General features: G+C 46.7%; 1 protein-coding gene across 1 annotated transcript in view; it reads right to left on the reverse strand.

The window, feature by feature from the left end:
* Window positions 1-22,759, reverse strand: part of MDGA2 (MAM domain containing glycosylphosphatidylinositol anchor 2) — a 372,105-nt gene that overhangs the window by 156,105 nt on the left and 193,241 nt on the right. The window contains exons 3-4 of the mRNA XM_060269123.1: window positions 19,645-19,819; window positions 3,648-3,844 (exon numbers count right to left, since the gene is read on the reverse strand). Of these exons, the coding sequence (XP_060125106.1) occupies window positions 3,648-3,844; window positions 19,645-19,819 (372 nt within the window). The remainder of the gene's footprint in view (window positions 1-3,647; window positions 3,845-19,644; window positions 19,820-22,759) is intronic.

Here is a 22,759-nt window from a genome sequence, read left to right on the forward strand (position 1 = left end):
GGGTGTGGCCTCTCAGGGATTAAATAAGGGGGGAAAGAACCATGTATGTCATCTTGAACTCCTTGGAGAAAAAGGAGATATAAATGGAATGAACAAAAAATTGTCCACAGCAGTAGACTATCCACAATTCAGTTCCAGCAAGGAGCCTCTCCTGAGCAGGCGCCCTATCCTGCAAAGCATTGCGGGGGATCCCATCCCGGGAATAATAATAATAATAATAATAATAATAATAATAATAATAATAATATATTTATACCCCGCCCATCTGGCCGGGTTCCCCCAGCCATTCTGGGCATCTTCCAACAAAATATTAAAATACAGAAATCCATCAAACATTAAAAGCTTCCCTAAACAGGGCTGCCTTAAGATGCCTTCTAAAGGTCTGGTAATTGTTGTTCTCTTTGACCTCTGGTGGGAGGGCATTCCACACGGTGGGTGCCACTACCGAGAAGGCCCTCTGCCTGGTTCCCTGCAACTTAGCTTCTCGCAATGAGGGAACCGCCAGAAGGCCCTCAGCGCTGGACCTCAGTGTCCAGGCAGAACGATGGGGGAGGAGACGCTCCTTCAGGTATACTGGATCAAGGCCATTTAGGGCTTTAAAGGTCAACACCAACACTTTGAACTGTGCTCGGAAACGTACTGGGAGCCAATGTAGGTCTTTCAGGACCGGTGTTATGTGGTCTCGGTGGCCACTCCCAGTCACCAGTCTAGCTGCTGCATTCTGGGTTAGTTGTAGTTTCCGGGTCACCTTCAAAGGTAGCCCCACGTAGAGCACATTGCAGTAGTCCAAGCGAGAGATAACCAGAGCATGCACCACTCTGGCGAGACAGTCTGCGGGCAGGAAGGCTCTCAGCCTGCGTACCAGATGGAGCTGGTAGACGCTGCCCTGGACACAGAATTGACCTGCGCCTCCATGGACAGCTGTGAGTCCAAAATGACTCCCAGGCTGCGCACCTGGTCCTTCAGGGGCACAGTTACCCCATTCAGGACCAGGGAGTCCTCCACACCTGCCCGCCTCCTGTCCCCCACAAACAGTACTTCTGTCTTGTCAGGATTCAACCTTAATTGAATCTGCAACTTCCTAAAATGTTCCTAAGGAAGGGAGTCCAATCCCACGGTGTTGAACCTGGCCCAATCCCTCCGCCTCCTTGAGGTCCCAGCACTGCCTCTTCCTCAGCAAGGCTTTGCCAGCGATTCTGAGCAATATAAAGCTGTCAAGTGCAATAAAGGATGAAAGCGATGGGCCTTTCCGAGCCATTAGTTGGAAATTATCTATGAAAGTTGAAAGTTGTTCTGCGCCGGGTTTGCTGATTGTACACTCAGCATCTCATTTGTTGCCTCTCGTTTCTCGCTCCTCGATCGCCAGGAGCCGTGGCTCCGCCAAGGGGGGATGGGATCTGGAGCTGAGCACGATGCTCGCATTCGGAAGGCAGCTCCTGCGCTGTAGGATCTGGCCCGAGAGAGACTCATGGAAGCATAGAATTGTAAGGGGTCCCCCCAGGGCCATCTAGTCCAATCGGCTCCAATGCAGGAATCCCAGGTGCAGATGTTGCATCTGCAGCTGTCGCCAGATGATAGAAAGATAGAATCAAAGAATTGTAGAGTTGGAAGGGGCCCCCAAGGGCCATCTAGTCCAACCCTGTCCACTGCAGGAATCACAGCTCAAGAATCCCTGGCAGACATCCAAACTCCATTGAAAAACCTCCAGCAGAAGGAAGTCCACTGAGTAGGAAGTAGGATGTCTGTGTAAATTAAAGACTCTTCTGGTAACGAGCCAAGAACAAAGGTCAGCCTGGGCCTGGCTCCTAGGGAGACGGTTTGAAAATGTAGTGAGAACCATGTCCTGTTCACATAAAGAGCAGAATAATAAAATCCTAGGGTTGGGACCAAGGGCACAACCTCCAGATAAATGATCCTTGACAGATGGCCATCTGTCCTCTGCTTCAAAACCTCCAAGGAAGGAGAGTCCCGGGGGAGTCCGTTCCACTGCCAAACAGCTCTTCCTTGTGTTGAGTTGGAACCTCCTTCCTTGTCATTCCAATCCGTTGTTTAGGGTCCTCCCCTTTGGAGCAGCAGAAAACAAGCTTGCTCCCTCTTCCACGGGACAGTCCTTCAGATACCGTGGAACCTCGGTTTACGAACACCTCGGTTTACGAATTTTCGGTTTACGAACGATTGTAACCCGGAAGTAAGTAAACCAAGGTTTCGGAGGCCTACGGAGGCCTCCGCGAAGGCATCGGGCGCTCCGGTGCCTTCGCGGAGGCCGGTCCTTCGCTCCGATACCTCCCAGAGGTCGGGCCTTTGCTCCGGGCCTCCGCAAAGGTATTGTGATTGTGGAAGAGGACCCTGAACCCCCATCCAAACAAGGACTATCATCAGCCCAGGTAAGAAATAAATGTTTATTTTTTCCCCACCTAAAATACTGTCTGATTTATTTTATAGCACAGTACATTGATTATTGCCTTCATTTTATGGATCAATGGCCTCATTAGACAGTAAAATTCGTGTTAAATTGCTGTTTTAGGGGGTGTTTTTCATCGTCTGGAACGGATTAATCCACTTTCCATTACTTTCAATGGGAAAGTTCGCTTCAGGTTAAGTACGCTTCAGTTTAAGTACAGACTTCCGGAACCAATTGTGGTTGTAAACCAAGGTACCACTGTAGTTGAAGACGGCTGGTGTCCTCTCCTCTTCTCCAGGATAAACGTATACAACTCCCTCATCCATTCCTTCTCAGGCTTGCTTTCCAGACTCCTAATCATATGGACCTTGGCTGGTTTCCTGAGCTCTGTTTCAGATCATGTTCTGGAGCTAAACTGATTCTCTGCATTGAACCTGGCTTGCTGAGACCAGGCTGCACCTCGAACCCCAGTCTTTTGCGTACATTTTTGGGTGAAAGGTTTTTACAACCTTGGACCGAGACCCTTGCCCCCGAGGTCACCCCATGAAGCATGACAGGGTATTACCGTGGGAAAGAGAAGATGTGACCCCCCCACTCACTTTTTGTCAGAATTGCGCGGCCCCCAAGCACTTTCACAGTATAGGATGCACCACTCAGACCCCCAAAGGTTGTCCACCCTGGCCCTAGAGGACACACCCTGGCAGATCGTACCTGGCCAGATGTTCTCTAGGACAGGGGTTGGCAAGGTTTACCTCGCCTGGGCCGGTTCATTCTAGCGGAGATCCCTCTGTGGGCCAGAACGCGCATGGCCACAATACCCGGCGTCTGCGTCTGCACAGACACGATTTCCGGCATCTGAGCATGCACAGGCCCGATTTCTGGCACCATCGAAGCGAGTCCCCATGCCGCGCTGTTTCAGTTTAGCGCAGCACGTGGGGACTCGCCAAGCGGGCGGTTCGGTTCGGGGGTGGCTCGTGGGCCGGTTAAATGACCCCCGTGGGCCGCTTGTGGCCCATGGGCCTTAGGTTGCCGACCCCTGCTGTAGGATCAGCCTTTACAAGATTAAAACATGGCATTCAGTGGAACCCAGAAACATACCGGCCACCAGTGCAGCTATTTTGTCACCGGTCTGCCTTGCTTTCGCCTCAACCCACATGCCCATTTGAAAGGCGTTTCTGCAAAAATTGAAATGACACTGATAAGAGTAGTAAGTAAGAAAAAAATATGACTGTACCTTGATTCCTACCTGGGTAAAGAAGGGCTCGTAAATTTCAACCCCTTTGTCGGATCCTTGGAGCAACACCTCCTGCCCTCGCCGCCAGCTGTACCGGACGGGTGGGTTGGAATTGGCCACGCACCTGAGGAACACTGTCCGCTCATAGTAAAACTGTTCCTTGGCTTCCCCTATGCTCTGGTGGACGGTCACAATGGGGTCGTCCAGATCTGGAAAGGGAAGGAGGAGGAAGCAGGAGGTTAACAGAGGCATAGGGCTCCCTTGTTTCAATAATAATAATAATAATAATAATAATAATAATAATAATAATGATGATGATTTATTTATACCCCGCCCATCTGGCTGGGTTTCCCCAGCCACTCTGGGCGGCTTCCAACAAGAGATTAAAAATACATTAAGACATCAGTCTTCCACAAAAGCTGCTGCTTGCCTTCTATCACTGTGCCATACAGAGCGTGCTCATGTACGGTTTATGTGTGTGGTACGGAAGCTGTACTTCCCAGGACAGAGCAGGGCTGTGTAGAATTATTAAAACAGCAGAGAGCATTATTGGCTGCTCACTTACCACCTTAGAACAAATTTAAACCACCAGGTGCCATAGAAAAGCACTAGATATATCAAGAGATCCAACACACCCTGGTCACCATTTCTTTCAGCTCCTGCCATCGGGACGGAGATATAGAACAATGCAGGCAAGAACGAGCCGTCTCAGGAACAGTTTCTTCTCTAGAGCAATTTGGCCTTAAATGGAAAGCCTGGACTTTGAAGTCATCTTATTTTACTTGTTATTTTGTATTATATTTACTGTTTTTAATTAGGTTTTTGTAATTTTGGATTATGCGGAATGCTTTATCTGAGTGGATGTAGCAACCGAGTAATTTCGTTGTTCCCGCAAGGGGACAATGACAATAAAGATATCTTATCTTATCTTATCTTATCTTATCTTATCTTATCTTATCTATCTTATCTTAAAAGCTTCCCTAAAAAAGGGCTGCCTTGAGATGCCTTCTGAAGGTCTGGTAATTGTTGTTCTCTTTGACCTCTGGTGGGAGGGCATTCCACAGGATGGGTGCCACTACCGAGAAGGCCCTCTGCCTGGTTCCCTGTAACTTGGCTTCTCGCAGTGAGGGAACCGCCAGAAGGCCCTCGGAGCTGGACCTCAGTGTCTGGGCAGAACGATGGGGGTGGAGACGCTCCTTCAGGTATACAGGACCGAGGCCGTTTCGGGCTTTAAAGGTCAGCACCAACACTTTGAACTGTGCTCGGAAACATCATGGGAGCCAATGAAGGTCTTTCAAGACCGGTGTTATGTGGTCTTGGCGGCCACTCCGAGTCACCAGTCTAGCTGCCGCATTCTGGATTAGTTGTAGTTTCTGGGTCACCTTCAAAGGTAGCCCCACATAGAGCACATTGCATTAGTCCAAGCGGGAGATAACTAAAACATGCACCACTCTGGCGAGAGAGTCTGCGGGCAGGTAGGGTCTCAGCCTGCGTACCAGATGGAGCTGATAGACAGCTGCCCTGGACACAGAATTGACCTGCGCCTCCATGGACAGCTGTGAGTCCAAGATGACTTCTAAACAGGGTTATAGCATGTGTCCTCCATAGATGATTCGGGTTGCATCTTAAGTTGAATCTACCGCATTGAGCCTTTCCAAACAATGGGGGAAACACAACACAACCATCTTTCGAATTTTGCACTTTTGCAATGCACTTCTTGAACCAAGCAATGCTACCGAAATGCATTCATTAGAGGAAATAAAAATGAATATGATTGTGAAAGCAACATAGGAGAATGCGTTATATAAGGGATAATTGCTTGCAAAAAGATATGTACAAAACTGCATACAAATCCATGTGCATATTAGGAGAAATTTACTCCCAAATGCTGATAAATTTCCGTGATGATTCCTGCAGAAGTCTGGAGAATTGAATTTAAGATTTGGGGGAGGGGGTGAGAAATCAAGAAATCTGAACCTGGTAGAACCTTATTTTTCGTTTATTTATTAACTTTGTTTGCCACGCTTCACCTGAAGTTCTGAGGGCAGTTCACAACAGAAAAATGCAAAAGGAGAATACAAAATACATAACAAATTGTAGTTTGAAGAAGCTCCTGAGAATTCCATTGGAGAAACACTTGCAGGGTTTCAGCTCCAGGGCTTCCTTGGGCGAGGAAATGTCTGTTCAGCAAACTCAAAGCTGTGTCTCTCTGCCTGGTCACCAAGGTGCAAGACTTACTCCTAAGTAATCATATACAGGATCAAGCTGCAAACCTGAGCACAGTGATGCCCAGGGCGATGAGCTTCATAGCCTTTCCGTGCCTTTGGATTCTGTAGCTTTTGCCGGGAGGGTAATCTAAAGCCTGCTTCCAGCAAATGTCCCTACAGAGGGTTATAACTCTCTCCCGGCTGTAGCAATTAAGATCCAATTCGGGGACCGAAAATATAGTTCAGCGGCCTCATTAATTTCCAGGCTACCTTTTGGAGTCGAGTTTCCCTTGGCCTCTCTGCAGACAGGCCAGCCTTCTTATTGCAATGCCACTTTTAATATCCATCCAAGGATATTGTATCACCGTCAAAAGAGGACTTGGCGAAATATTATTATGCCCCCCCCCTGTGTTTAATTAGGCATAGGAGGCAGGGTTGGACCCAGGGCTGGATTTAGGTTTGATGAGACCCTAAGTTACCAAAGGTAATGGGGCCATAGCTGCCAAGTACCCCGTTTTCCCCAGGAAACCCCCGTTTTTTCTTACCTTTCCCCGGCGGTCCCCCGTATCACTTCGTCTCCCGTTATTCTCCCTTATATTCTCCTGCCAGCGGCCATTTTTTCTGATTTGCCCATCTATGGGCACCGAAAATGGCCGGCTCCGGCTTCGAAGGTCGCATCTATGCATGTCCGGAAGTGCCTACACGCAACTTCCGGTGTCGGCGGTGGCCATTTTCGGTGCCCATAGATGGGCAGAGCAACACCAGAAGTTGCATCTACGCACTTCCGGACATGCGTAGACATGACTTTCAAAGCCGGCGCCGGCCAATTTCGGTGCCCATAGATGGGCAAAGCGACACCGGCTGCCAGTCCCGGATTCTGCAGTCCGGGACTTGGCAGGTATGAATGGGGCCCTTTATATGTCCAGCTGTCCCTTGTCAACAACAAATGGTCACTGTTTTTTGTATGCTATATGGTAATTTATGGACCTCATATGTATCTAAAGCCATCTGCACTTAACAAAATATGTATTTTATCAAAGTTCTTGTTGAATTACATCCAGTTCCCCCCCCCTTTAACTTTTTGGGGGCCTCCCAAGAGAGTGGGGCCCTAAGCTATAGCTTGTTTAGCTTCTACTGTAGGTAAATCCAGCACTGGTTGGAAAACTGTTGGGAATAGGGGATCTTATTTTTAAAAATGGCTGCCTCTTGTGTGTGCTTGACACACTAGGGACATAAGGATATGAGAAGAGCCTGCTGGATCAGGCCAGTTACCTCTCTAGTTCAGGCCAGTTACCTCTCTAGTTCAGGATCTTGTTCTCACAGCAACCAACCAGGTGCCCATGGGAAACCCACAAGCAGAATTCAAGCGCAAGACCAACGCTCTCCTCCTGCGGTTTCCAACAACTGGGATTCAGAAGCATGGCAATGGAGGCACAGTCCAGCCGTTGTGGCTGGTAGCCACCGATAGTCATCTCCTCCATGAATTTATCCAGTCCTCTTATAAAGTCATCTACATCGGTGGCCGTCACTTCTTCCTGTGGCAGGGAGTTCCGCGGTTTAACTCTGAAAAAGAACTTTTATTTTAGCGATCCTGGACCTTCCATAATTCGGCTTCCTTGGATGCCCATGAGTTTTAGCATTACAAGAGGGGAAGGAAAACTTTTCTCTCCGCACTTTCATAGAAGGGTAGAGTTGGGGGGGACCCCAAGAGCCATCTAGTCCAGCCCCCTTGCAATGCAGGAATATCAGCATCCATGACAGACGGCCATCCATCCTCTGCTTAAAAACCTCCAAGGAAGGTTTTTAAACTTTATCCCAGTTTAAAACTGGGGCAATTCTCTCTCGTTTCAAAGTGGGGAACCCTTCTTCCACGGTAACTAGTTTTGAATCAGGAGCATCCTTGCAGTGAGTGATCATTACCGGAGGCTGAAGGACAATAAGTGATTGGCAGGTGTTTGGGGTGTGTGTTTTTGCTTTTAATGAGCCTTTGCCTCGCCTCATATAACCAATGGCAGGCCAGCCCCGGGGGACTTTAAATCAGGAAGGCCTGCTACAATGGGTATCTTTGCAATGCTCATTTAATTAAAGTGTGGTTAATTTTTTAACAGAGCTACATCCATTATTAGTCACGCATGTTAGCAGTAAGATTTTTCTTTCTGGAAACACATCCCTGAAACCTACTTTCCCCCCTCCCACAAAGGCTGGTTGGCACTGCAATTAGCTCAATAAAACATATTAATTAGTTCCTTTTTTCCAAATGGAGACAAAATGCAAATGAGCTCTCCAGCCCATTAATTTGTAACTTAAAAAAAAACAAAAACTACTGTGAGCTTGTTCTGGTGCAGTTTGCTTCTGCTGGACTTCAAGCAAGCTGAAGCTCTAGTCCAATATATAGGCTCCATGTGTAGCTTTGTGCAATTGGTTATCTGAAATATCAAAAAAAAAAAACCCATTTCTAAATCAGAGATGATAAAAAAGATAATAATGGATTCTCATTAAAAACAGTCAGTAGCTTGTAATTCTCATTTGTTTACAGGTGATGTGTTGATTTTTTTAAAAAAAAATCAGTTCTACTTTCCTCATGGTAGCTCAGCAGAGCTATATCATAGAATTGCAGAGTTGAAATGTGCAAAGTCCTACTTCAGATCTCCTGGAACAGGTGCTCTTTGCAGGAGCAGAATGGAAAGAGACCAGCATTGAAGGGTGAATCTTTCAAATTCAGATTCTTTTGGTTCCTCCTTTTTCTGGTTGTAAGTTCAGTTCTTCATATTTCCAGGTAAATTAGCATTTTTTGAATCCCCTTAAAAATGCATCAGCATTAGAGTGTGAATTTGTCCCAAAATGCACATTTTTTGCTTAGCATTGCGCAAATTTAAGGCATTTTTGTACATTTGCTTCACTGACACCTGCATTTGACAGTACTGCATTGACAGTAAGAGCTGTTCAGCAGTGGAATTTGCTACCAAGGAGTGTGGTGGAGTCTCCTTCTTTGGAGGTCTTTAAGCAGAGGCTTGACAGCCATCTGTCAGGAATGCTTTGATGGTGTTTCCTGTTTGGCAGGGGGTTGGACTGGATGGCCCTTGTGGTCTCTTCCAACTCTATGATTTATTTTATTTTTTGCAGGCAATTCACTGCACAGTTTGGAGAAGTGAACATTGCAAAGGATGCACAAGCAGTTGCAAGAGGGCTGATTGCTGGATAAATGCTAAACCACCTATTCCCCTTCAGAGACTGGGCTCGGTTTGCAATCAGCAGTTCCTGCTACCTCCCTCGCTGCAGCAAGGTAGCACAAATCTCAGGAGTTGTTCTCCCCATGATGAGGGAACATGTAAGATAATAATATGGGCATTTCAGGAAAATGCTTCTCTGTGCTTGGAGGGTGAACAAGGGAGAGGGAGAGGGAGAGGGAGAGGGAGAGGGAGAGGGAGAGGGAGAGGGAGAGGGAGAGGGAGAGGGGGGAGAGAGAGAGAGAGAGAGAGAGAGAGAGAGAGAGAGAGAGAGAGAGAGACTCATTTTAATCTCTGTATTACAACCCTTTCTTTATTTGTTATGGTGGTAATTGGTTCTCTAAGGAGCAGGAGGCAAGGAGCCAGAGATGTTGCGGATCATTTTGAATCAAGATGCCAGCGGCTGCTCTCTTCCCCTGCCTCTGCTCTGCCTCCAACATCATCCAGGACCCGCAGTCTGAAGACCTGGGGTGGAAGAGAGTTCCTTTGTCCTCCCAGATCTAGACTCTGCACTGTGCTTAAGAACTTTCCTTATCTGTTTACAGTGGCATAGCGTAGGGCAGGGGTCCACAAGGGTCCACATTGATGCCGAAATCCAGCATCGCCTGAGCTCTGCGAGTGCGGCTTTCTCCCGATTGAAGTGCAGAGTGTTTGAGGACTGGGACATTCACAGGGAAGCCAAAGTGCTTGTTTACAAAACTATTGTACTACCAACCTTACTGTATGCTTGCGAAACATGGACAACTTATAAACGCCATCTTCAACTCCTTGAAAGATTCCATCAACGGTGTCTACGAAAATTTTTACACATCACTTGGGAAGACAGGCAAACTAATACCAGTGTACTGAAAGAAGCAAAGATCACCAGTGTTGAAGCAATGATTCTTCAACATCAACTTCGTTGGACTGGTCATGTTGTGCGGATGCCTGATGGTCGTCTTCCAAAGCAACTACTCTATTCCGAACTTAAAAATGGGAAGCGTAGTGTTTGTGGTCAACAAAAGAGGTTTAAAGACTCTCTCAAGGCAAATCTTTAAAAGTGTAGCATAAGTGCTGATAACTGGGAAACACTGGCCTGCAAGCGCTCCAGTTGGAGAAAGGCCTTTACCAAAGGTGTCATGGGGTTTGAAGACACTCGAACTCAGGACGCATGCTACACAGAACTGGTTTGGAGTGCAGTTTCCCAGGCGCTCCCCGCTTCCTCTGGTGGAGAGCACTGCCACCACAGACACCGGTGGGTGTTGCTCCCAAGGCGCCTCCGAGCCCCTGCCACCGCAACTGCCCTTCCTGAGGTCAGTCGCCAGCAGCTCCATGGTGGAAATCCAAACTGTGGCTCCTTTTCCCTCTTCCCCACCCCACACGACGGACGGAGAAGGGGCTTATCCCGAGCAGCCTCCCACCTCACTTTTGACCCCCAAGCCTGGCTGAGTCGCAAAAACCATCTCGTGCACGCACACTATGCCAGCTATCTGGATTCCTGGACTGTCCACGGGCCTGATCCTGCCTGTGGGCCTTAGTTTGCCAACCCATGGTGTGGGGGGCTGCAGGGGAGGTTGCCCCGGGTGCAAAATTGTTAGAGGTGCAAAATCATTTCAACACTTGGTGCTGCCTCAACACAGCTACACACTTAGAATCATAGAATCACAGAGTTGGAAGAGACCACAAGGGCCATCCAGTCCAACCCCCTGCCAAGCAGGAAACATCATCAAAGCATTCCTGACATATGCCTGTCAAGCCTCTGCTTAAAGACCTCCAAAGAAGGAGACTCCACCACACTCCTTGGTAGCAAATTCCACTGCCGAACAGCTCTTACTGTCAGGAAGTTCTTCCTAATGTTCAGGTGGAATCTTCTTTCTTGAAGTTTGAATCCATTGCTCCGTGTCCGCTTCTCTGGAGCAGCAGAAAACAATCTTTCTCCCTCCTCCATATGACATCCTTTTATATATTTGAACATGGCTATCATATCACCCCTTAACCTTCTCTTCTCCAGGCTAAACATACCCAGCTCCCTAAGCCGTTCCTCATAAGGCATCGTTTCCAGGCCTTTGACCATTTTGGTTGCCCTCTTCTGGGCATGTTCCAGCTTGTCAGTATCCTTCTTGAACTGTGGTGCCCAGAACTGGACACAGTACTCCAGGTGAGGTCTGACCAGAGCAGAATACAGTGGTACTATTACTTCCCTTGATCCAGATGCTATACTCCTATTGATGCAGCCCAGAATTGCATTGGCTTTTTGATCTACTGCATCACACTGTTGACTCATGTCAAGTTTGTGGTCTACCAAGACTCCTAGATCCTTTTCACATGTACTGCTCTCAAGCCAGGTGTCACCCATCCTGTATTTGTGCCTTTCATTTTTTTTGCCCAAGTGTAGTACCTTACGTTTCTCCTTGTTAAAATTCATCTTGTTTGCTTTGGCCCAGTTGTCTAATCTGTTAAGGTCATTTTGAAGTGTGATCCTGTCCTCTGGGGTATTAGCCACCCCTCCCAATTTTGTGTCATCTGCAAACTTGCTCAGGATGCCCTCAAGCCCTTCTTTTGCTGCATCTCATTACAAAGGGTTTCTCCATGCAAACCAGGAAATGACCACTCCACACATCAGAATGGCTCTTCTTTTCCTATCTCTGCGTCTGTGATCTCCTTGGTGGCACGGCTGCCATTAGGCAGTTGAATCCACATCCATTTTGGAAAATGCATCATTATTTTTTTGTGTGATGTTGGATTAATTGGGCAAAGGCAGATGGTCATTTAGCTAAAAGTATATATTTAATTGCTCGAGAGTCCTAATGAATTTATTTTTTATTTTTATAGGGGTACTTGACTGCTTTCCAATCTTTGAAGCAGTGCAGAATTATTTTAAACTTGTTTTTAAAAGACAAATTAAAAGTTAAAGTGAAGCAGACAGTGGTGGTGGCTGCTAATAGTTGGAGTGTTGGACTCGGACCTGAGAGACCAGGGTTCAAATCCCCACTCAGCCATGAAGATCACAGGTTGATCTTGGGACACTCAGCACCTCTCATCTTAAGAATGTTGTTTTGGAATAAAATGGGGGACTAGGAGAACAATGCACAGGACCTCAAGCTCCTTCGAGAGAAATGTGGCATATCAATGCTAATAATAATCAGGGCAAAAGGAATATATATAGTTGGATCCCTGTTGCTATAGAAGCAGTATATAATTTTATTTCTGACTTTTAGAAGACATCTGAAGGCAGCCCTGTTTAGGGAAATTTTTAATATTTGAAGTTTCGTTCTGTTGTTAGTGTTCTGTTGGGAGCTGCCCAGTGGGTGGGGTATAAATAATAAAATTATTATTATTATTATTATTATTATTATTATTATTAATTTTGAAAATAAAAATAAAAACAACAGCATGTGCATCCCCCACCGCCGGTCGGTGTGCAAGTCCTCTGCTTGTAGTCACTTTGTAGGAATATTTGGCCGAGATTTGCCCTTTTCTCCTGGAGGTCTTGTTATCATTCTTGCTGTGTTCAACTTTTGCTTCATTTTTTTACGGTGGAGGAAGAGAACTGTCAAAGGCAGGCTAGGTGTGGAGGTGCAGGAGCTGCCAATCAAGATGTCAATCGGAATGGAGGGAGACTGGCTTGCCCTTTGGATGAAAGGGTCAGCCGTGTGCTCAGCATGAGGATCGCTTGATGCCTCGCTCCCTCCCTGCCCTGGGAAAGTATTGGGAGCTGCAAAGAGTTGTCCTGGCCTGGGGTGAAGCCTTGTAAACATTCTGTATCCTGATCTTGCAAGCTGTTGGGATGCAAATGCGACTCACTCCTTGCAAGCCTGATGTTGGAAGCAGGCATTTCACAGGGCCTTTGTTCAAGTCGGAAAGGAACAAACCTGAACCCTCTCCCTGTCACTATAGTTACAGGTGGGGTGATGGGAGATTGTGTCCTCCCTTAAAGAGGTGAGACCTGTTGCGGTGAGACCTGGAGACCAATTCCCTGTGTTGTAGGTGGGTCTTTGTCCATGGAGTTTTCTTGGCAGGGATACTGGAGTGGCTTGCCAGTTCCTTCTCCAGGTGGATCACGTTTAGTCAAAACTCACCACTATGACCTGTCCATCTTGGGTGGCCCTGCATGGCATAGCTCATAGCTTCTCTGAGTTATTCAAGCCCCTTCGCCACGAGAAGGCTGATCGCCGAAGAATTGATGCTTTTGAATTATGGTGCTGGAGGAGACTCTTGAGAGTCCCATGGACTGCAAGAAGACCAAATCTATCCATTCTTAAGGAAATCAGCCCTGAGTGCTCACTTGAAGGACAGATCGTAAAGCTGAGGCTCCAATACTTTGGCCACCTCATGAGAAGAGAAGAATCCTTGGAAAAGACCCTGATGTTGGGAAAGATTGAGGGCACTAGGAGAAGGGGGAGACAAAGGACGAGATGGTTGGACAGTGTTCTCGAAGCTACGATCATGAGTTTGACCAAACTGCGGGAGGCAGTGCAAGACAGGAGTGCCTGGCGTGCTATGGTCCATGGGGTCACGAAGAGTCGGACACGACTAAACGACTAAACAACAACAACATGATTGGTCTGCCACAACACCCGATTGGGAGGTCCCTCAATGTTGGGTTCAATCTGGCCAATGGAACTCAGTCTAAATGGATTGAGGGACCTATATATGCCCATGCATGTAACCCAGAGCTTCAGAACACCCACCCACCTCTCCCTACTTTTAGGCCTTTTGCACTTGACCTTGCTATGCCGTCATGTGTCACCTGTCATTGGGACAGGGACACGGCAGGAATTTCCCCACTTGGCTGACTGGCTGTTGCCATTTGGGTTTCGCCTGCCGCGTAGCAAATCACAACAGCCTGTAAGGTTGTGGATAGGCTCTGGTTCAGGTGCATGGGGGAACGCTCTCTCCATCCCTATGCGAAGGGTATTCCGTTAAAGGAATCCAGGGGCTCAAATGGTTTGGTCAACCCCTGAGAGGAGGACATCTGGGTGGTGGACATAGTCTGTTCCCGACTTTTTGCCTATCTAGGTGTTCACCCAAGGCTGGAACCCTGGGTCAGGGAGCTAGTCGAACCAGTGCCTATGCAACCATTCACCTTCTGTAATCAAGTATATAAACCACGTGTCTGAAATAGTACAGGAGAACAATCCTGAAGCCATTTTGACTCTCCCAAATGGACCTCAAATATTTCTCTGCAAGGAGGAAAGAAATGGGAAAAGCTTTCCAATTTTCCTTGAACTATAGGGGCTTACACCTCCCTGTAGATACAGTCTGGCAAGTACTTTCAATATGCATAAGAGATTCAGGAACTAAGTATCTACCATCTCCAAGGAATGGCCAGGCTACCCAGAAAAGGCAATCAGATAATAAGGCATGATCAGGTATCCTGGCAGATAGGAGAGAATCAACACACTCAAATTTCTGCTGGGGACCACCTCTTTCTCTGATGTATCTATGATGTTTTGTGGGGTGGTCTTGAGCTACAGGGGAGGCAATTTCAAAAGTCTATATAAGAGCTTGCACACCATTGTTCTGGGTTCCTCTCCTCCCTCCCAGTGTGTGGTGAGTGAGGACCCTGTTGCAACAGTTTAATAAAGATCAGGCTTACTAGCCACTTTGCTTCTCAATATTCTCTGGTTGGCCTCTGTTATTTTCTCCTACCGATAGGGAACCTACTTAAGGACTCTTAGATAAAGGAAAAAAGGAGCAGTTTTTCCCCCTTATAACACAGATAAAAGTTTCCCTCTCCCTCTCCCTCTCCCTCTCCCTCCCTCCCTCCCTCCCTCCCTCCCTCCTCTCTCTCTCTCTCTCTCTCTCTCTCCCTCCCTCTCTCTCCTAAGACTAGAACTTGAAGCTGAACATGGGAAGATTCAGGATGCATAAAATGAAGTCCTTCACACACTACAGAGTTGGACTATGGAACTCCCTCCCACAAGAGGCAGCGATGGTCGCCAAACTAGATGGCTTTAACATGCTTCTGAATCCCAGTTGCTGGAAACCACAGGAGAGGAGAGTTGCTCTTGTGCTTGGATCCTGTTGGCAGGTTTTGGCTAGCGCCTGGTTGGCCACCATGAGAACCGGATGCTGGACTAGCTGGGCCGCTTCTCGTCTGATCCACCAAAGCTGTTCCTATGTTTTTAGCAAAGTTTTTATTTAAATCATTTTGCACATCTTCACCTGCGTCCATGCACACACTCTTTGTGGTTCATTTCAGTCCCTCGTTCTTTGCCCCTCTGTGTTTTTTAAAGAGACGATCTGGTTTCTGATGTACACCATGCCAAACAAGGAATCTCGAAGGGTGTAATGTTATGCGTGATCACACACTTCATCCATCTGCCCTGACACTCGCCAGGAGCCTCGGCTATTATTCAGCATCCAAGTGCATCGGCAAACCAGGCAAGGAAAGGGACGCAAATTAATTGAAGGGGCTGAACTTGTGCTGCAAACTGCCCATGCACTAATTCTGGGATAAATTTGAGAAACGATCTATGTTCCGACTGGCAGGAAGCTGGAACATAAGTCATAGGTCAGTAATGGACAAAATGCAGGGGAGGTGGTCATAACTCCTGGAAAAATAAAACCATAGAGCTGCATGACATTCTATAAATAGGAATTCAGTAAACAGACATTTACCTGCTTGTGCCTGGTGACTCTGCCAGTAGAGCATGAGACTCTTGTTTGTGGGTTTGAGCCCCACGTTGGGCAAAGGAGTCCTGCATTGCAGGGGGTTGGACTGGGTGACCCTTGTGGTCCCTTCCAACTCTACAATTCAATTCTATGAATTCTTGGATTAGGAAGTACCAGATCAGTACACAGAAAATTTCAGGAAGGGGTTCCTCCTCCACTATGTACGAACTACCCTCTGCAAGACCCTTCTTTCAAAAGGGGCATCAGAAGAAGAGTGTTTAGTGAGCACATGGGGAGATGCCCAGATAGTAGCCTTGCAAACGTCTAACAGAGGGAAGCTACTATTAAAGGCCTCTGCGGTTACTGCTCTGCTCAAAGAATACGCAGTGACCGCCCAGTTAGAGTTATGTGAGCAGAATCCCCTGATCTGGACCTTGTGCAGAGAATGAATCGATAAGCTCTCCGCGCCGAGAAAAGACTGCCAAAGTTTAACTGCAAACTGTCTTTAAACATTGTACACAAGATCCCGCTGTAAATAAAAATCAACCCATTGCTCTTAAGCAGCTAGCAACTCAGTCCTGCTTTCTTTAGGTTCTTTCTTTAGGTTCTAACTTGTTAATGTAGTCCAATAAACCTCTTTCTGAGAGAGTCAGATAAGCAAGTTGCTTCCTCAATATCATGGCAGTTTTTGAAACAACCCAGGATCCCGAGGGGAGGGGATACTCCGCCATCTTCTTTCAGCTTTAGCTGCAGAAGCACCTTTTGCACTTTCAACAGTTTTCCACCTAACATTTTATGCACATTAAACTTACATGTTTTACAGACCCTTGTCGAGTTCTTTTCTGCAGCCTTATATGCCTGCACAATTGTGGGAATGTTAGGGATGTGGATTAGGATATATTATTAGATAGATCCTATCCAAGCTTGTGTTAGCAAGCTTCCAATATCAGCAGAGTGACATTCAGGTTTGCTAAAACCTGTGCAATATTATACTTCCTGGCAAAGTCCCCTTTGTCCCTCTTAAAAGAAATACACAACACAGTGTTTATAAAATAAGATAGAGTTTACTTACAGTTTCATCCTGAGTTAACAGCATAATCTCAGAAAGGCAGGCTTGCTTAGAAAAGTTACAGATATATACATGTGGAGACTACTTAGTAAAGTAAGGGTCCATCTGGTCTCTCTCTTGGCTGCAGGCCAAGAGGGAGAACCATCCTGACTAGAGATTCTCTGGAGATGTGTTCCTATCGAAGGAGAGAAGGCTAAGAGAGAGAATGGCTGCTGGCTAGGGGCTTTTGTCCCAGCTAATCCATCTCATTTGCATATCTGGAGGAACAGGAACTTAATCAGGTGTCCCTCCAGGTGAGTTCCTGTTAGTGGGCACTCTAGGAACTGTTGTGACTTGTCTGCCCCAGTGTTCCATCCCACAAAAATAACCTCCCACCCTCATCCGGTGACAGGCGAGGAAAAGACCTTCAGACCTCTGGAACTCAGAAAAAAGAAATAAACAGCGCCTCTGACTTATGAAAATCTTAAGCACTACCTAGATAAAACTAACAGGCTCTCCTAACTTCCAATCTGTGCCACCTGTTCTCCTTATCGCAAGAGAAACCGGGTGTCAAGGAGCTGACAGGCAAACCCGGGTCATCCACAGGGCGGGGGAAGCACAGGAGGCATGGAATGCAATTAGCTTTTTATTAACAGAAAACAACAACACAGTCAAGTACTCTGGTTCATCTGAATCTGAGACATTGCTGAAGCTGCTCACTGGCCCTTCCCTTCCCCCTCTAGCCTCTCACAAGCAGACAAAGGCTGTGTCAAAGGGTGAGCTCCTCCTCTGGGCTTGTCTGGCCCATTGCTCAGCCACCTGCAAAACTCTCCTGGATTGGGGTGTCAGAGAGGGAGGAGAGCCAGCAGGACTGGGACTGTTCTGCCGCTGGGTAGAAAGAGCAAACTCTTACTCCTCTTTGTCCAAATCTGCGCTTGCACTGTGACTCTCAGCCTCTAACCCTGTCCAGGGAGGGCCTCCTTCTCCTGACACCCCCCCCCCCCCGATCACTAAAAACCCCTTCTTCTAGTTACCTCCCAGCTCCTCCCTTGCCCAGACTGCCCTTCAGTGTCCCACCGCCAGGATCCGGGATCTAAGCCATGGAGGCATGTTCTGTTTGCAGACCTTCAGTCTGTCAAGTCACCACCTGCAGCCTAAAGTGGTACAGTCCCAGCCCAGGATGGCTCCCTCCACGCGAGTTCAGCCCCGGTGACCTCGCTCGTAACCATTGCCACATGCCACGCGATTCCTGGCCTTGGGCGTTTGCCAGGATCAGCCCCGTAAGAAGATTAAGAAAACACATTTGCCATGCATCTGTTAAGACTCCTTTTGTTCAAAAGCTAGTCAACTTCTTTTCTGAGCAGAGAACAGAACCATGACTAGGATTCCTTCTTTCAAAAGATAAGACGGCCATTCCCCCCCCCCCCCATAAGCTGATTTTCCTTTATACAATGTAGATAATTCATCTGCCACTAGGTCAAATTTCCTTTCCAGGGAAAGTATAAAACGTTCCCCATCAGCACCCTCGGGTAGAGAGAGAAGAGATAGCAGCAAATGCTTTGAGCATGCTGAGATCTTATATATCTGCCTCATACTGAATGTCTTTGCTATGACTTTCTCCATGCTGTGTGTGACTTAAAGCGGCAGAAGATCATAGCATCAGAACTGAAGAGTTGCAAATAATCCAAGGAGTAATCTAGTTCAGCCCTATGCAATGCAGCCCAAAAGGGTGGAATACATTTTCTTCCAGGATAGCTAGTTCCCCATATCTGAGATTCCTGCATTGTAGGGGGTTGGACTAGATGACCCTTGGGGTGCCTTTTAGCTCAACAATTCTATGATTCTATGTTTCTATGAACTGTGATATGAAAATGCACTCAAAGTTATACACAAATTATGCATATACCCATTATTGTTCAGTGGAATGACTAAAAACGTATCAGCTATACATAGCTGCCAAGTTCTCCCCCTTTTTTTTTAAGGGAAATTCCCTTATGCTGAATAGGCTTCCTCGCGAGAAAAGGGAAAACTTGGCAGCTATGGCTATGTGCTGTTGATAAGCTATGTTTAAGGCCATTGGCTCACTTATCCACATGTGGTGGCAATGCCCCAAAGTCTTCCTGTTTGGGGGAAGGTCTTTCATGAAGCAGGCCTTATCACAGGCATCCCTAAACTTCGGCCCTCCAGATGTTTTGGACTACAATTCCCATCTTCCCCAACCACTGGTCCTGTTAGCTAGGGATCATGGGAGTTGTAGGCCAAAACATCTGGAGGGCCGCAGTTTGGGGGTGCCTGCCTTATCACAAAACAAGATATCCCCTTGGTTCCTAAAATAGCACTTATATCATATTATTCAGTAACTGCTGAACACCTTTCCCACAAGGATCTCATTATTCACCAAATGGCTACAGCACAGTATACTATTGCAAGGGATTGGAAGGCCCTAAATGCAGGCCTGTTTGAGATCTGGACCTCACAACTCTGAGATGCAATATTACTAGACAAACCTACAGCCCATGTCCGAGAGAGTGGAATAAACGAGAAAACCACTACTTTTCAATCCACCCGGCACAGTTTTATTACATATGCAACATTGTCAGAACATGCTTATTGGTGTTCACCAACACATGGCAACTTATGGAACAATACCATTGTCTATAACCAGTTAAATGCAATAAAATCAACATTTGGTGCTTTTGTTGGGAGTGGGATTGTTGAATATCGGTTGCTGCTTCTCGTATAAATAAGTGAAAACAATAAAATAGTTTTTTTTTGTTGCGTTCAAATGCTAGAAAACTCTGCCAGCCACCTGCTTGGCATCCTGCCTGGTCAATCTCTCTCTTCCCTCCAGGCTGCCAACCACGGCATTTTGACGCTCAACCACAACAGAGAAAAGAGCAGCCGAGGGGCTTCCAGAAGCAGGTACTTACAGTACACGTCGACCCTGATTGATTTGATCGCTGGCGAGCCCAAGCCATTCTCCGCCTTGCAGTAGTAGCGGCCCCCTTGGTGTCGCTGGATGTTGGCGATCCTCAATGTCTCGTTGAAGACGCTGGAATCTTGAAACCGGTCAGATGCACTTCCTGCTGTTTTGGTCCACCTGATCTGAGCAAGCATCAAAACAGGTTGTTACTTTAGCATGCCCATTTGTGTGGTGGAGCTAGGGCTGCTTTCTTAAGACACAGAAAAAGAGAGACTCTGATTTTTCACCAACCATCAAAACTGGTTGAGGTTCAAGGGGCTACCATTAGTATATAAAACCCTTAACAACTTGGGGCCAGTTTACCTGCGAGAACACCTTGTTCTGTATATGTCTACTTGACTGCTTTGATCTGAGGAACTGTCACAAGTGTCACACCCTCGTACCTACGGGACCGCCTCTCCTGGTATGCCCCACGGAGGACCTTAAGGTCCACAAATAACAATATTCTGGAGATCCCGAGCCATAAGGTGGCTAGATTGGCCTCTACTAGGGCCAGGGCCTTTTCAATATTGGCCCCAACTTGGTGGAACGCTCTCTCACAGGAGACCAGGGCCCTGCGGGATTTGTCATCTTTCCGCAGGGCCTGCAAGACAGAGCTGTTCCGCCCGGCCTTTGGGTTGGACTTAGTCTCACCCCTGTGTTTTCCTTCCTCATGGCTTGGATTTATGGACTACTTAAAATCAAGCTGCATTTTAAACTTAAATTTTAAATTTTAATACTGTATTTTAATCAATTGCTTTTTATGTTTTATTGTAATTTTATTGGTGTGAGCCGCCATGAGCCCGGTTTTGACTGGGGAGGGCGGGGTATAAATAAAAATTTATTTATTTATTTATTTATTTATTTATTTATTTATTTATTTATTATTATTATTATTAACATCCGTAAGAAACTGATCTTTTAAAATTTTAAATAGTTCAGCTGGAATATCATCACTCCACTGGCCTTGTTATTAGCAGTGCTGTTAAGGTGCTACACCCAATATGCCAGCAAGTTTGGAAAACTCAGCAATGGCCAGAGGATTGGAGAAGATCAGTCTACATCCCAATTCCAAAGAAGGGCAGTGCCAAAGAATGATCCAACTACCGCACAATTGCGCTCATTTCACACGCTAGCAAGGTTATGCTTAAAATTCTACAAGGCAGGCTTAGGCAGTATGTGGACCGAGAACTCCCAGAAGTGCAAGCTGGATTTCGAAGGGGCAGAGGAACCAGAGACCAAATAGCAAACATGCGCTGGATTATGGAGAAAGCTAGAGAGTTCCAGAAAAACGTCTACTTCTGCTTCATTGACTATGCAAAAGCCTTTGACTGTGTCGACCACAGCAAACTATGGCAAGTTCTTAAAGAAATGGGAGTGCCTGATCACCTCATCTGTCTCCTGAGAAATCTCTATGTGGGACAAGAAGCTACAGTTAGAACTGGATATGGAACAACTGATTGGTTCAAAATTGGGAAAGGAGTACGACAAGGTTGTATATTGTCTCCCTGCTTATTTAACTTATATGCAGAATTCATCATGCGAAAGGCTGGACTAGACGAATCACAAGCCGGAATTAAGATTGCTGGAAGAAATATCAACAACCTCAGATATGCAGATGACACAACCTTGATGGCAGAAAGTGAGGAGGAATTAAAGAACCTTTTAATGAGGGTGAAAGAGGAGAGCGCAAAATATGGTCTGAAGCTCAACATCAAAAAAACCAAGATCATGGCCACTGGTCTCATCACCTCCTGGCAAATAGAAGGGGAAGAATTGGAGGCAGTGAGAGATTTTACTTTCTTGGGCTCCTTGATCACTGCAGATGGTGACAGCAGTCACGAAATTAAAAGACGCCTGCTTCTTGGGAGAAAAGCAATGACAAACCTAGACAGCATCTTAAAAAGCAGAGACATCACCTTGCCGACAAAGGTCCGTATAGTTAAAGCTATGGTTTTCCCAGTAGTGATGTATGGAAGTGAGAGCTGGACCATCCAGAAGGCTGATCGCCGAAGAATGGATGCTTTTGAATTATGGTGCTGGAGGAGACTCTTGAGAGTCCCATGGACTGCAAGAAGATCAAACCTATCCATTCTTAAGGAAGTCAGCCCTGAGTGCTCACTGGAAGGACAGATCCTGAAGCTGAGGCTCCAATACTATGGCCACCGCATGAGAAGAGAAGAATCATTGGAAAAGACCCTGATGTTGGGAAAGATGGAGGGCACAAGGAGAAGGGGATGACAGAGGACGAGATGGGTGGACAGTGTTCTCGAAGCTACGAACATGAGTTTGACCAAACTGCGGGAGGCAGTGCAAGACAGGAGTGCCTGGCGTGCTCTGGTCCATGGGGTCACGAAGAGTCGGACACGACTAAATGACTAAACAACAACAACAAGAAACTGATCTCTTAGCGCGGCAGGACCTACACTTCAGAACTCCCTGCCTATTGATATTGGGCCGGCAACTTCACTGTACTGTGTTCGGCACCTGCTGGAAACGTTTTTGCTTAGACAAACCTACCCAGACATGTAGACATGTTGCTGTATGTTTAAACCTGTTTCTAGCATACTGCTGTATAGTCTGTGGCTATGGGAGAAGGAGGACCTTTTAGGGGCATTGATGTCACCAGGCTGGACAATGTCTTGATATATGGTTCAATCGCGTGATAATGGTTTTGTGATATTTGGCATGGTGATACATCACGATGTGTGCATGTGCTGTGTAAAAAAATTGTGATGTGAGGAAGAGGAAAACTGTGAAGCCGTACATCACTTCTCTTGTGATTCCTGCCACCCCTACTGCCCTGAACTATTAAATAACAGTTGTAAAAATAGGTGAAAGCTAAGTAACCACACATCAGTTTTAGACCCCTAAGTAGTAGCATATGCCAGGACAATACCCCATTAGGTCCATCCTTATTTCAGACAATGTTGAAAACTAGGCATCACCTAGGACTAGTTGTGACCCTTCCAGGTTCTCTATATGTGTAAATAAACCATATTTATTGTGAAGACCCCACAATCTCGCTGTGCCTTATTCCCAAAACGAAACACAAACTCTGGCTGCGTCCCTGCAACTCCTGG

This window comes from Zootoca vivipara, chromosome 1, assembly GCF_963506605.1.
Source record: "Zootoca vivipara chromosome 1, rZooViv1.1, whole genome shotgun sequence".
NCBI classification, from domain to species: Eukaryota; Metazoa; Chordata; class Lepidosauria; order Squamata; family Lacertidae; genus Zootoca; species Zootoca vivipara.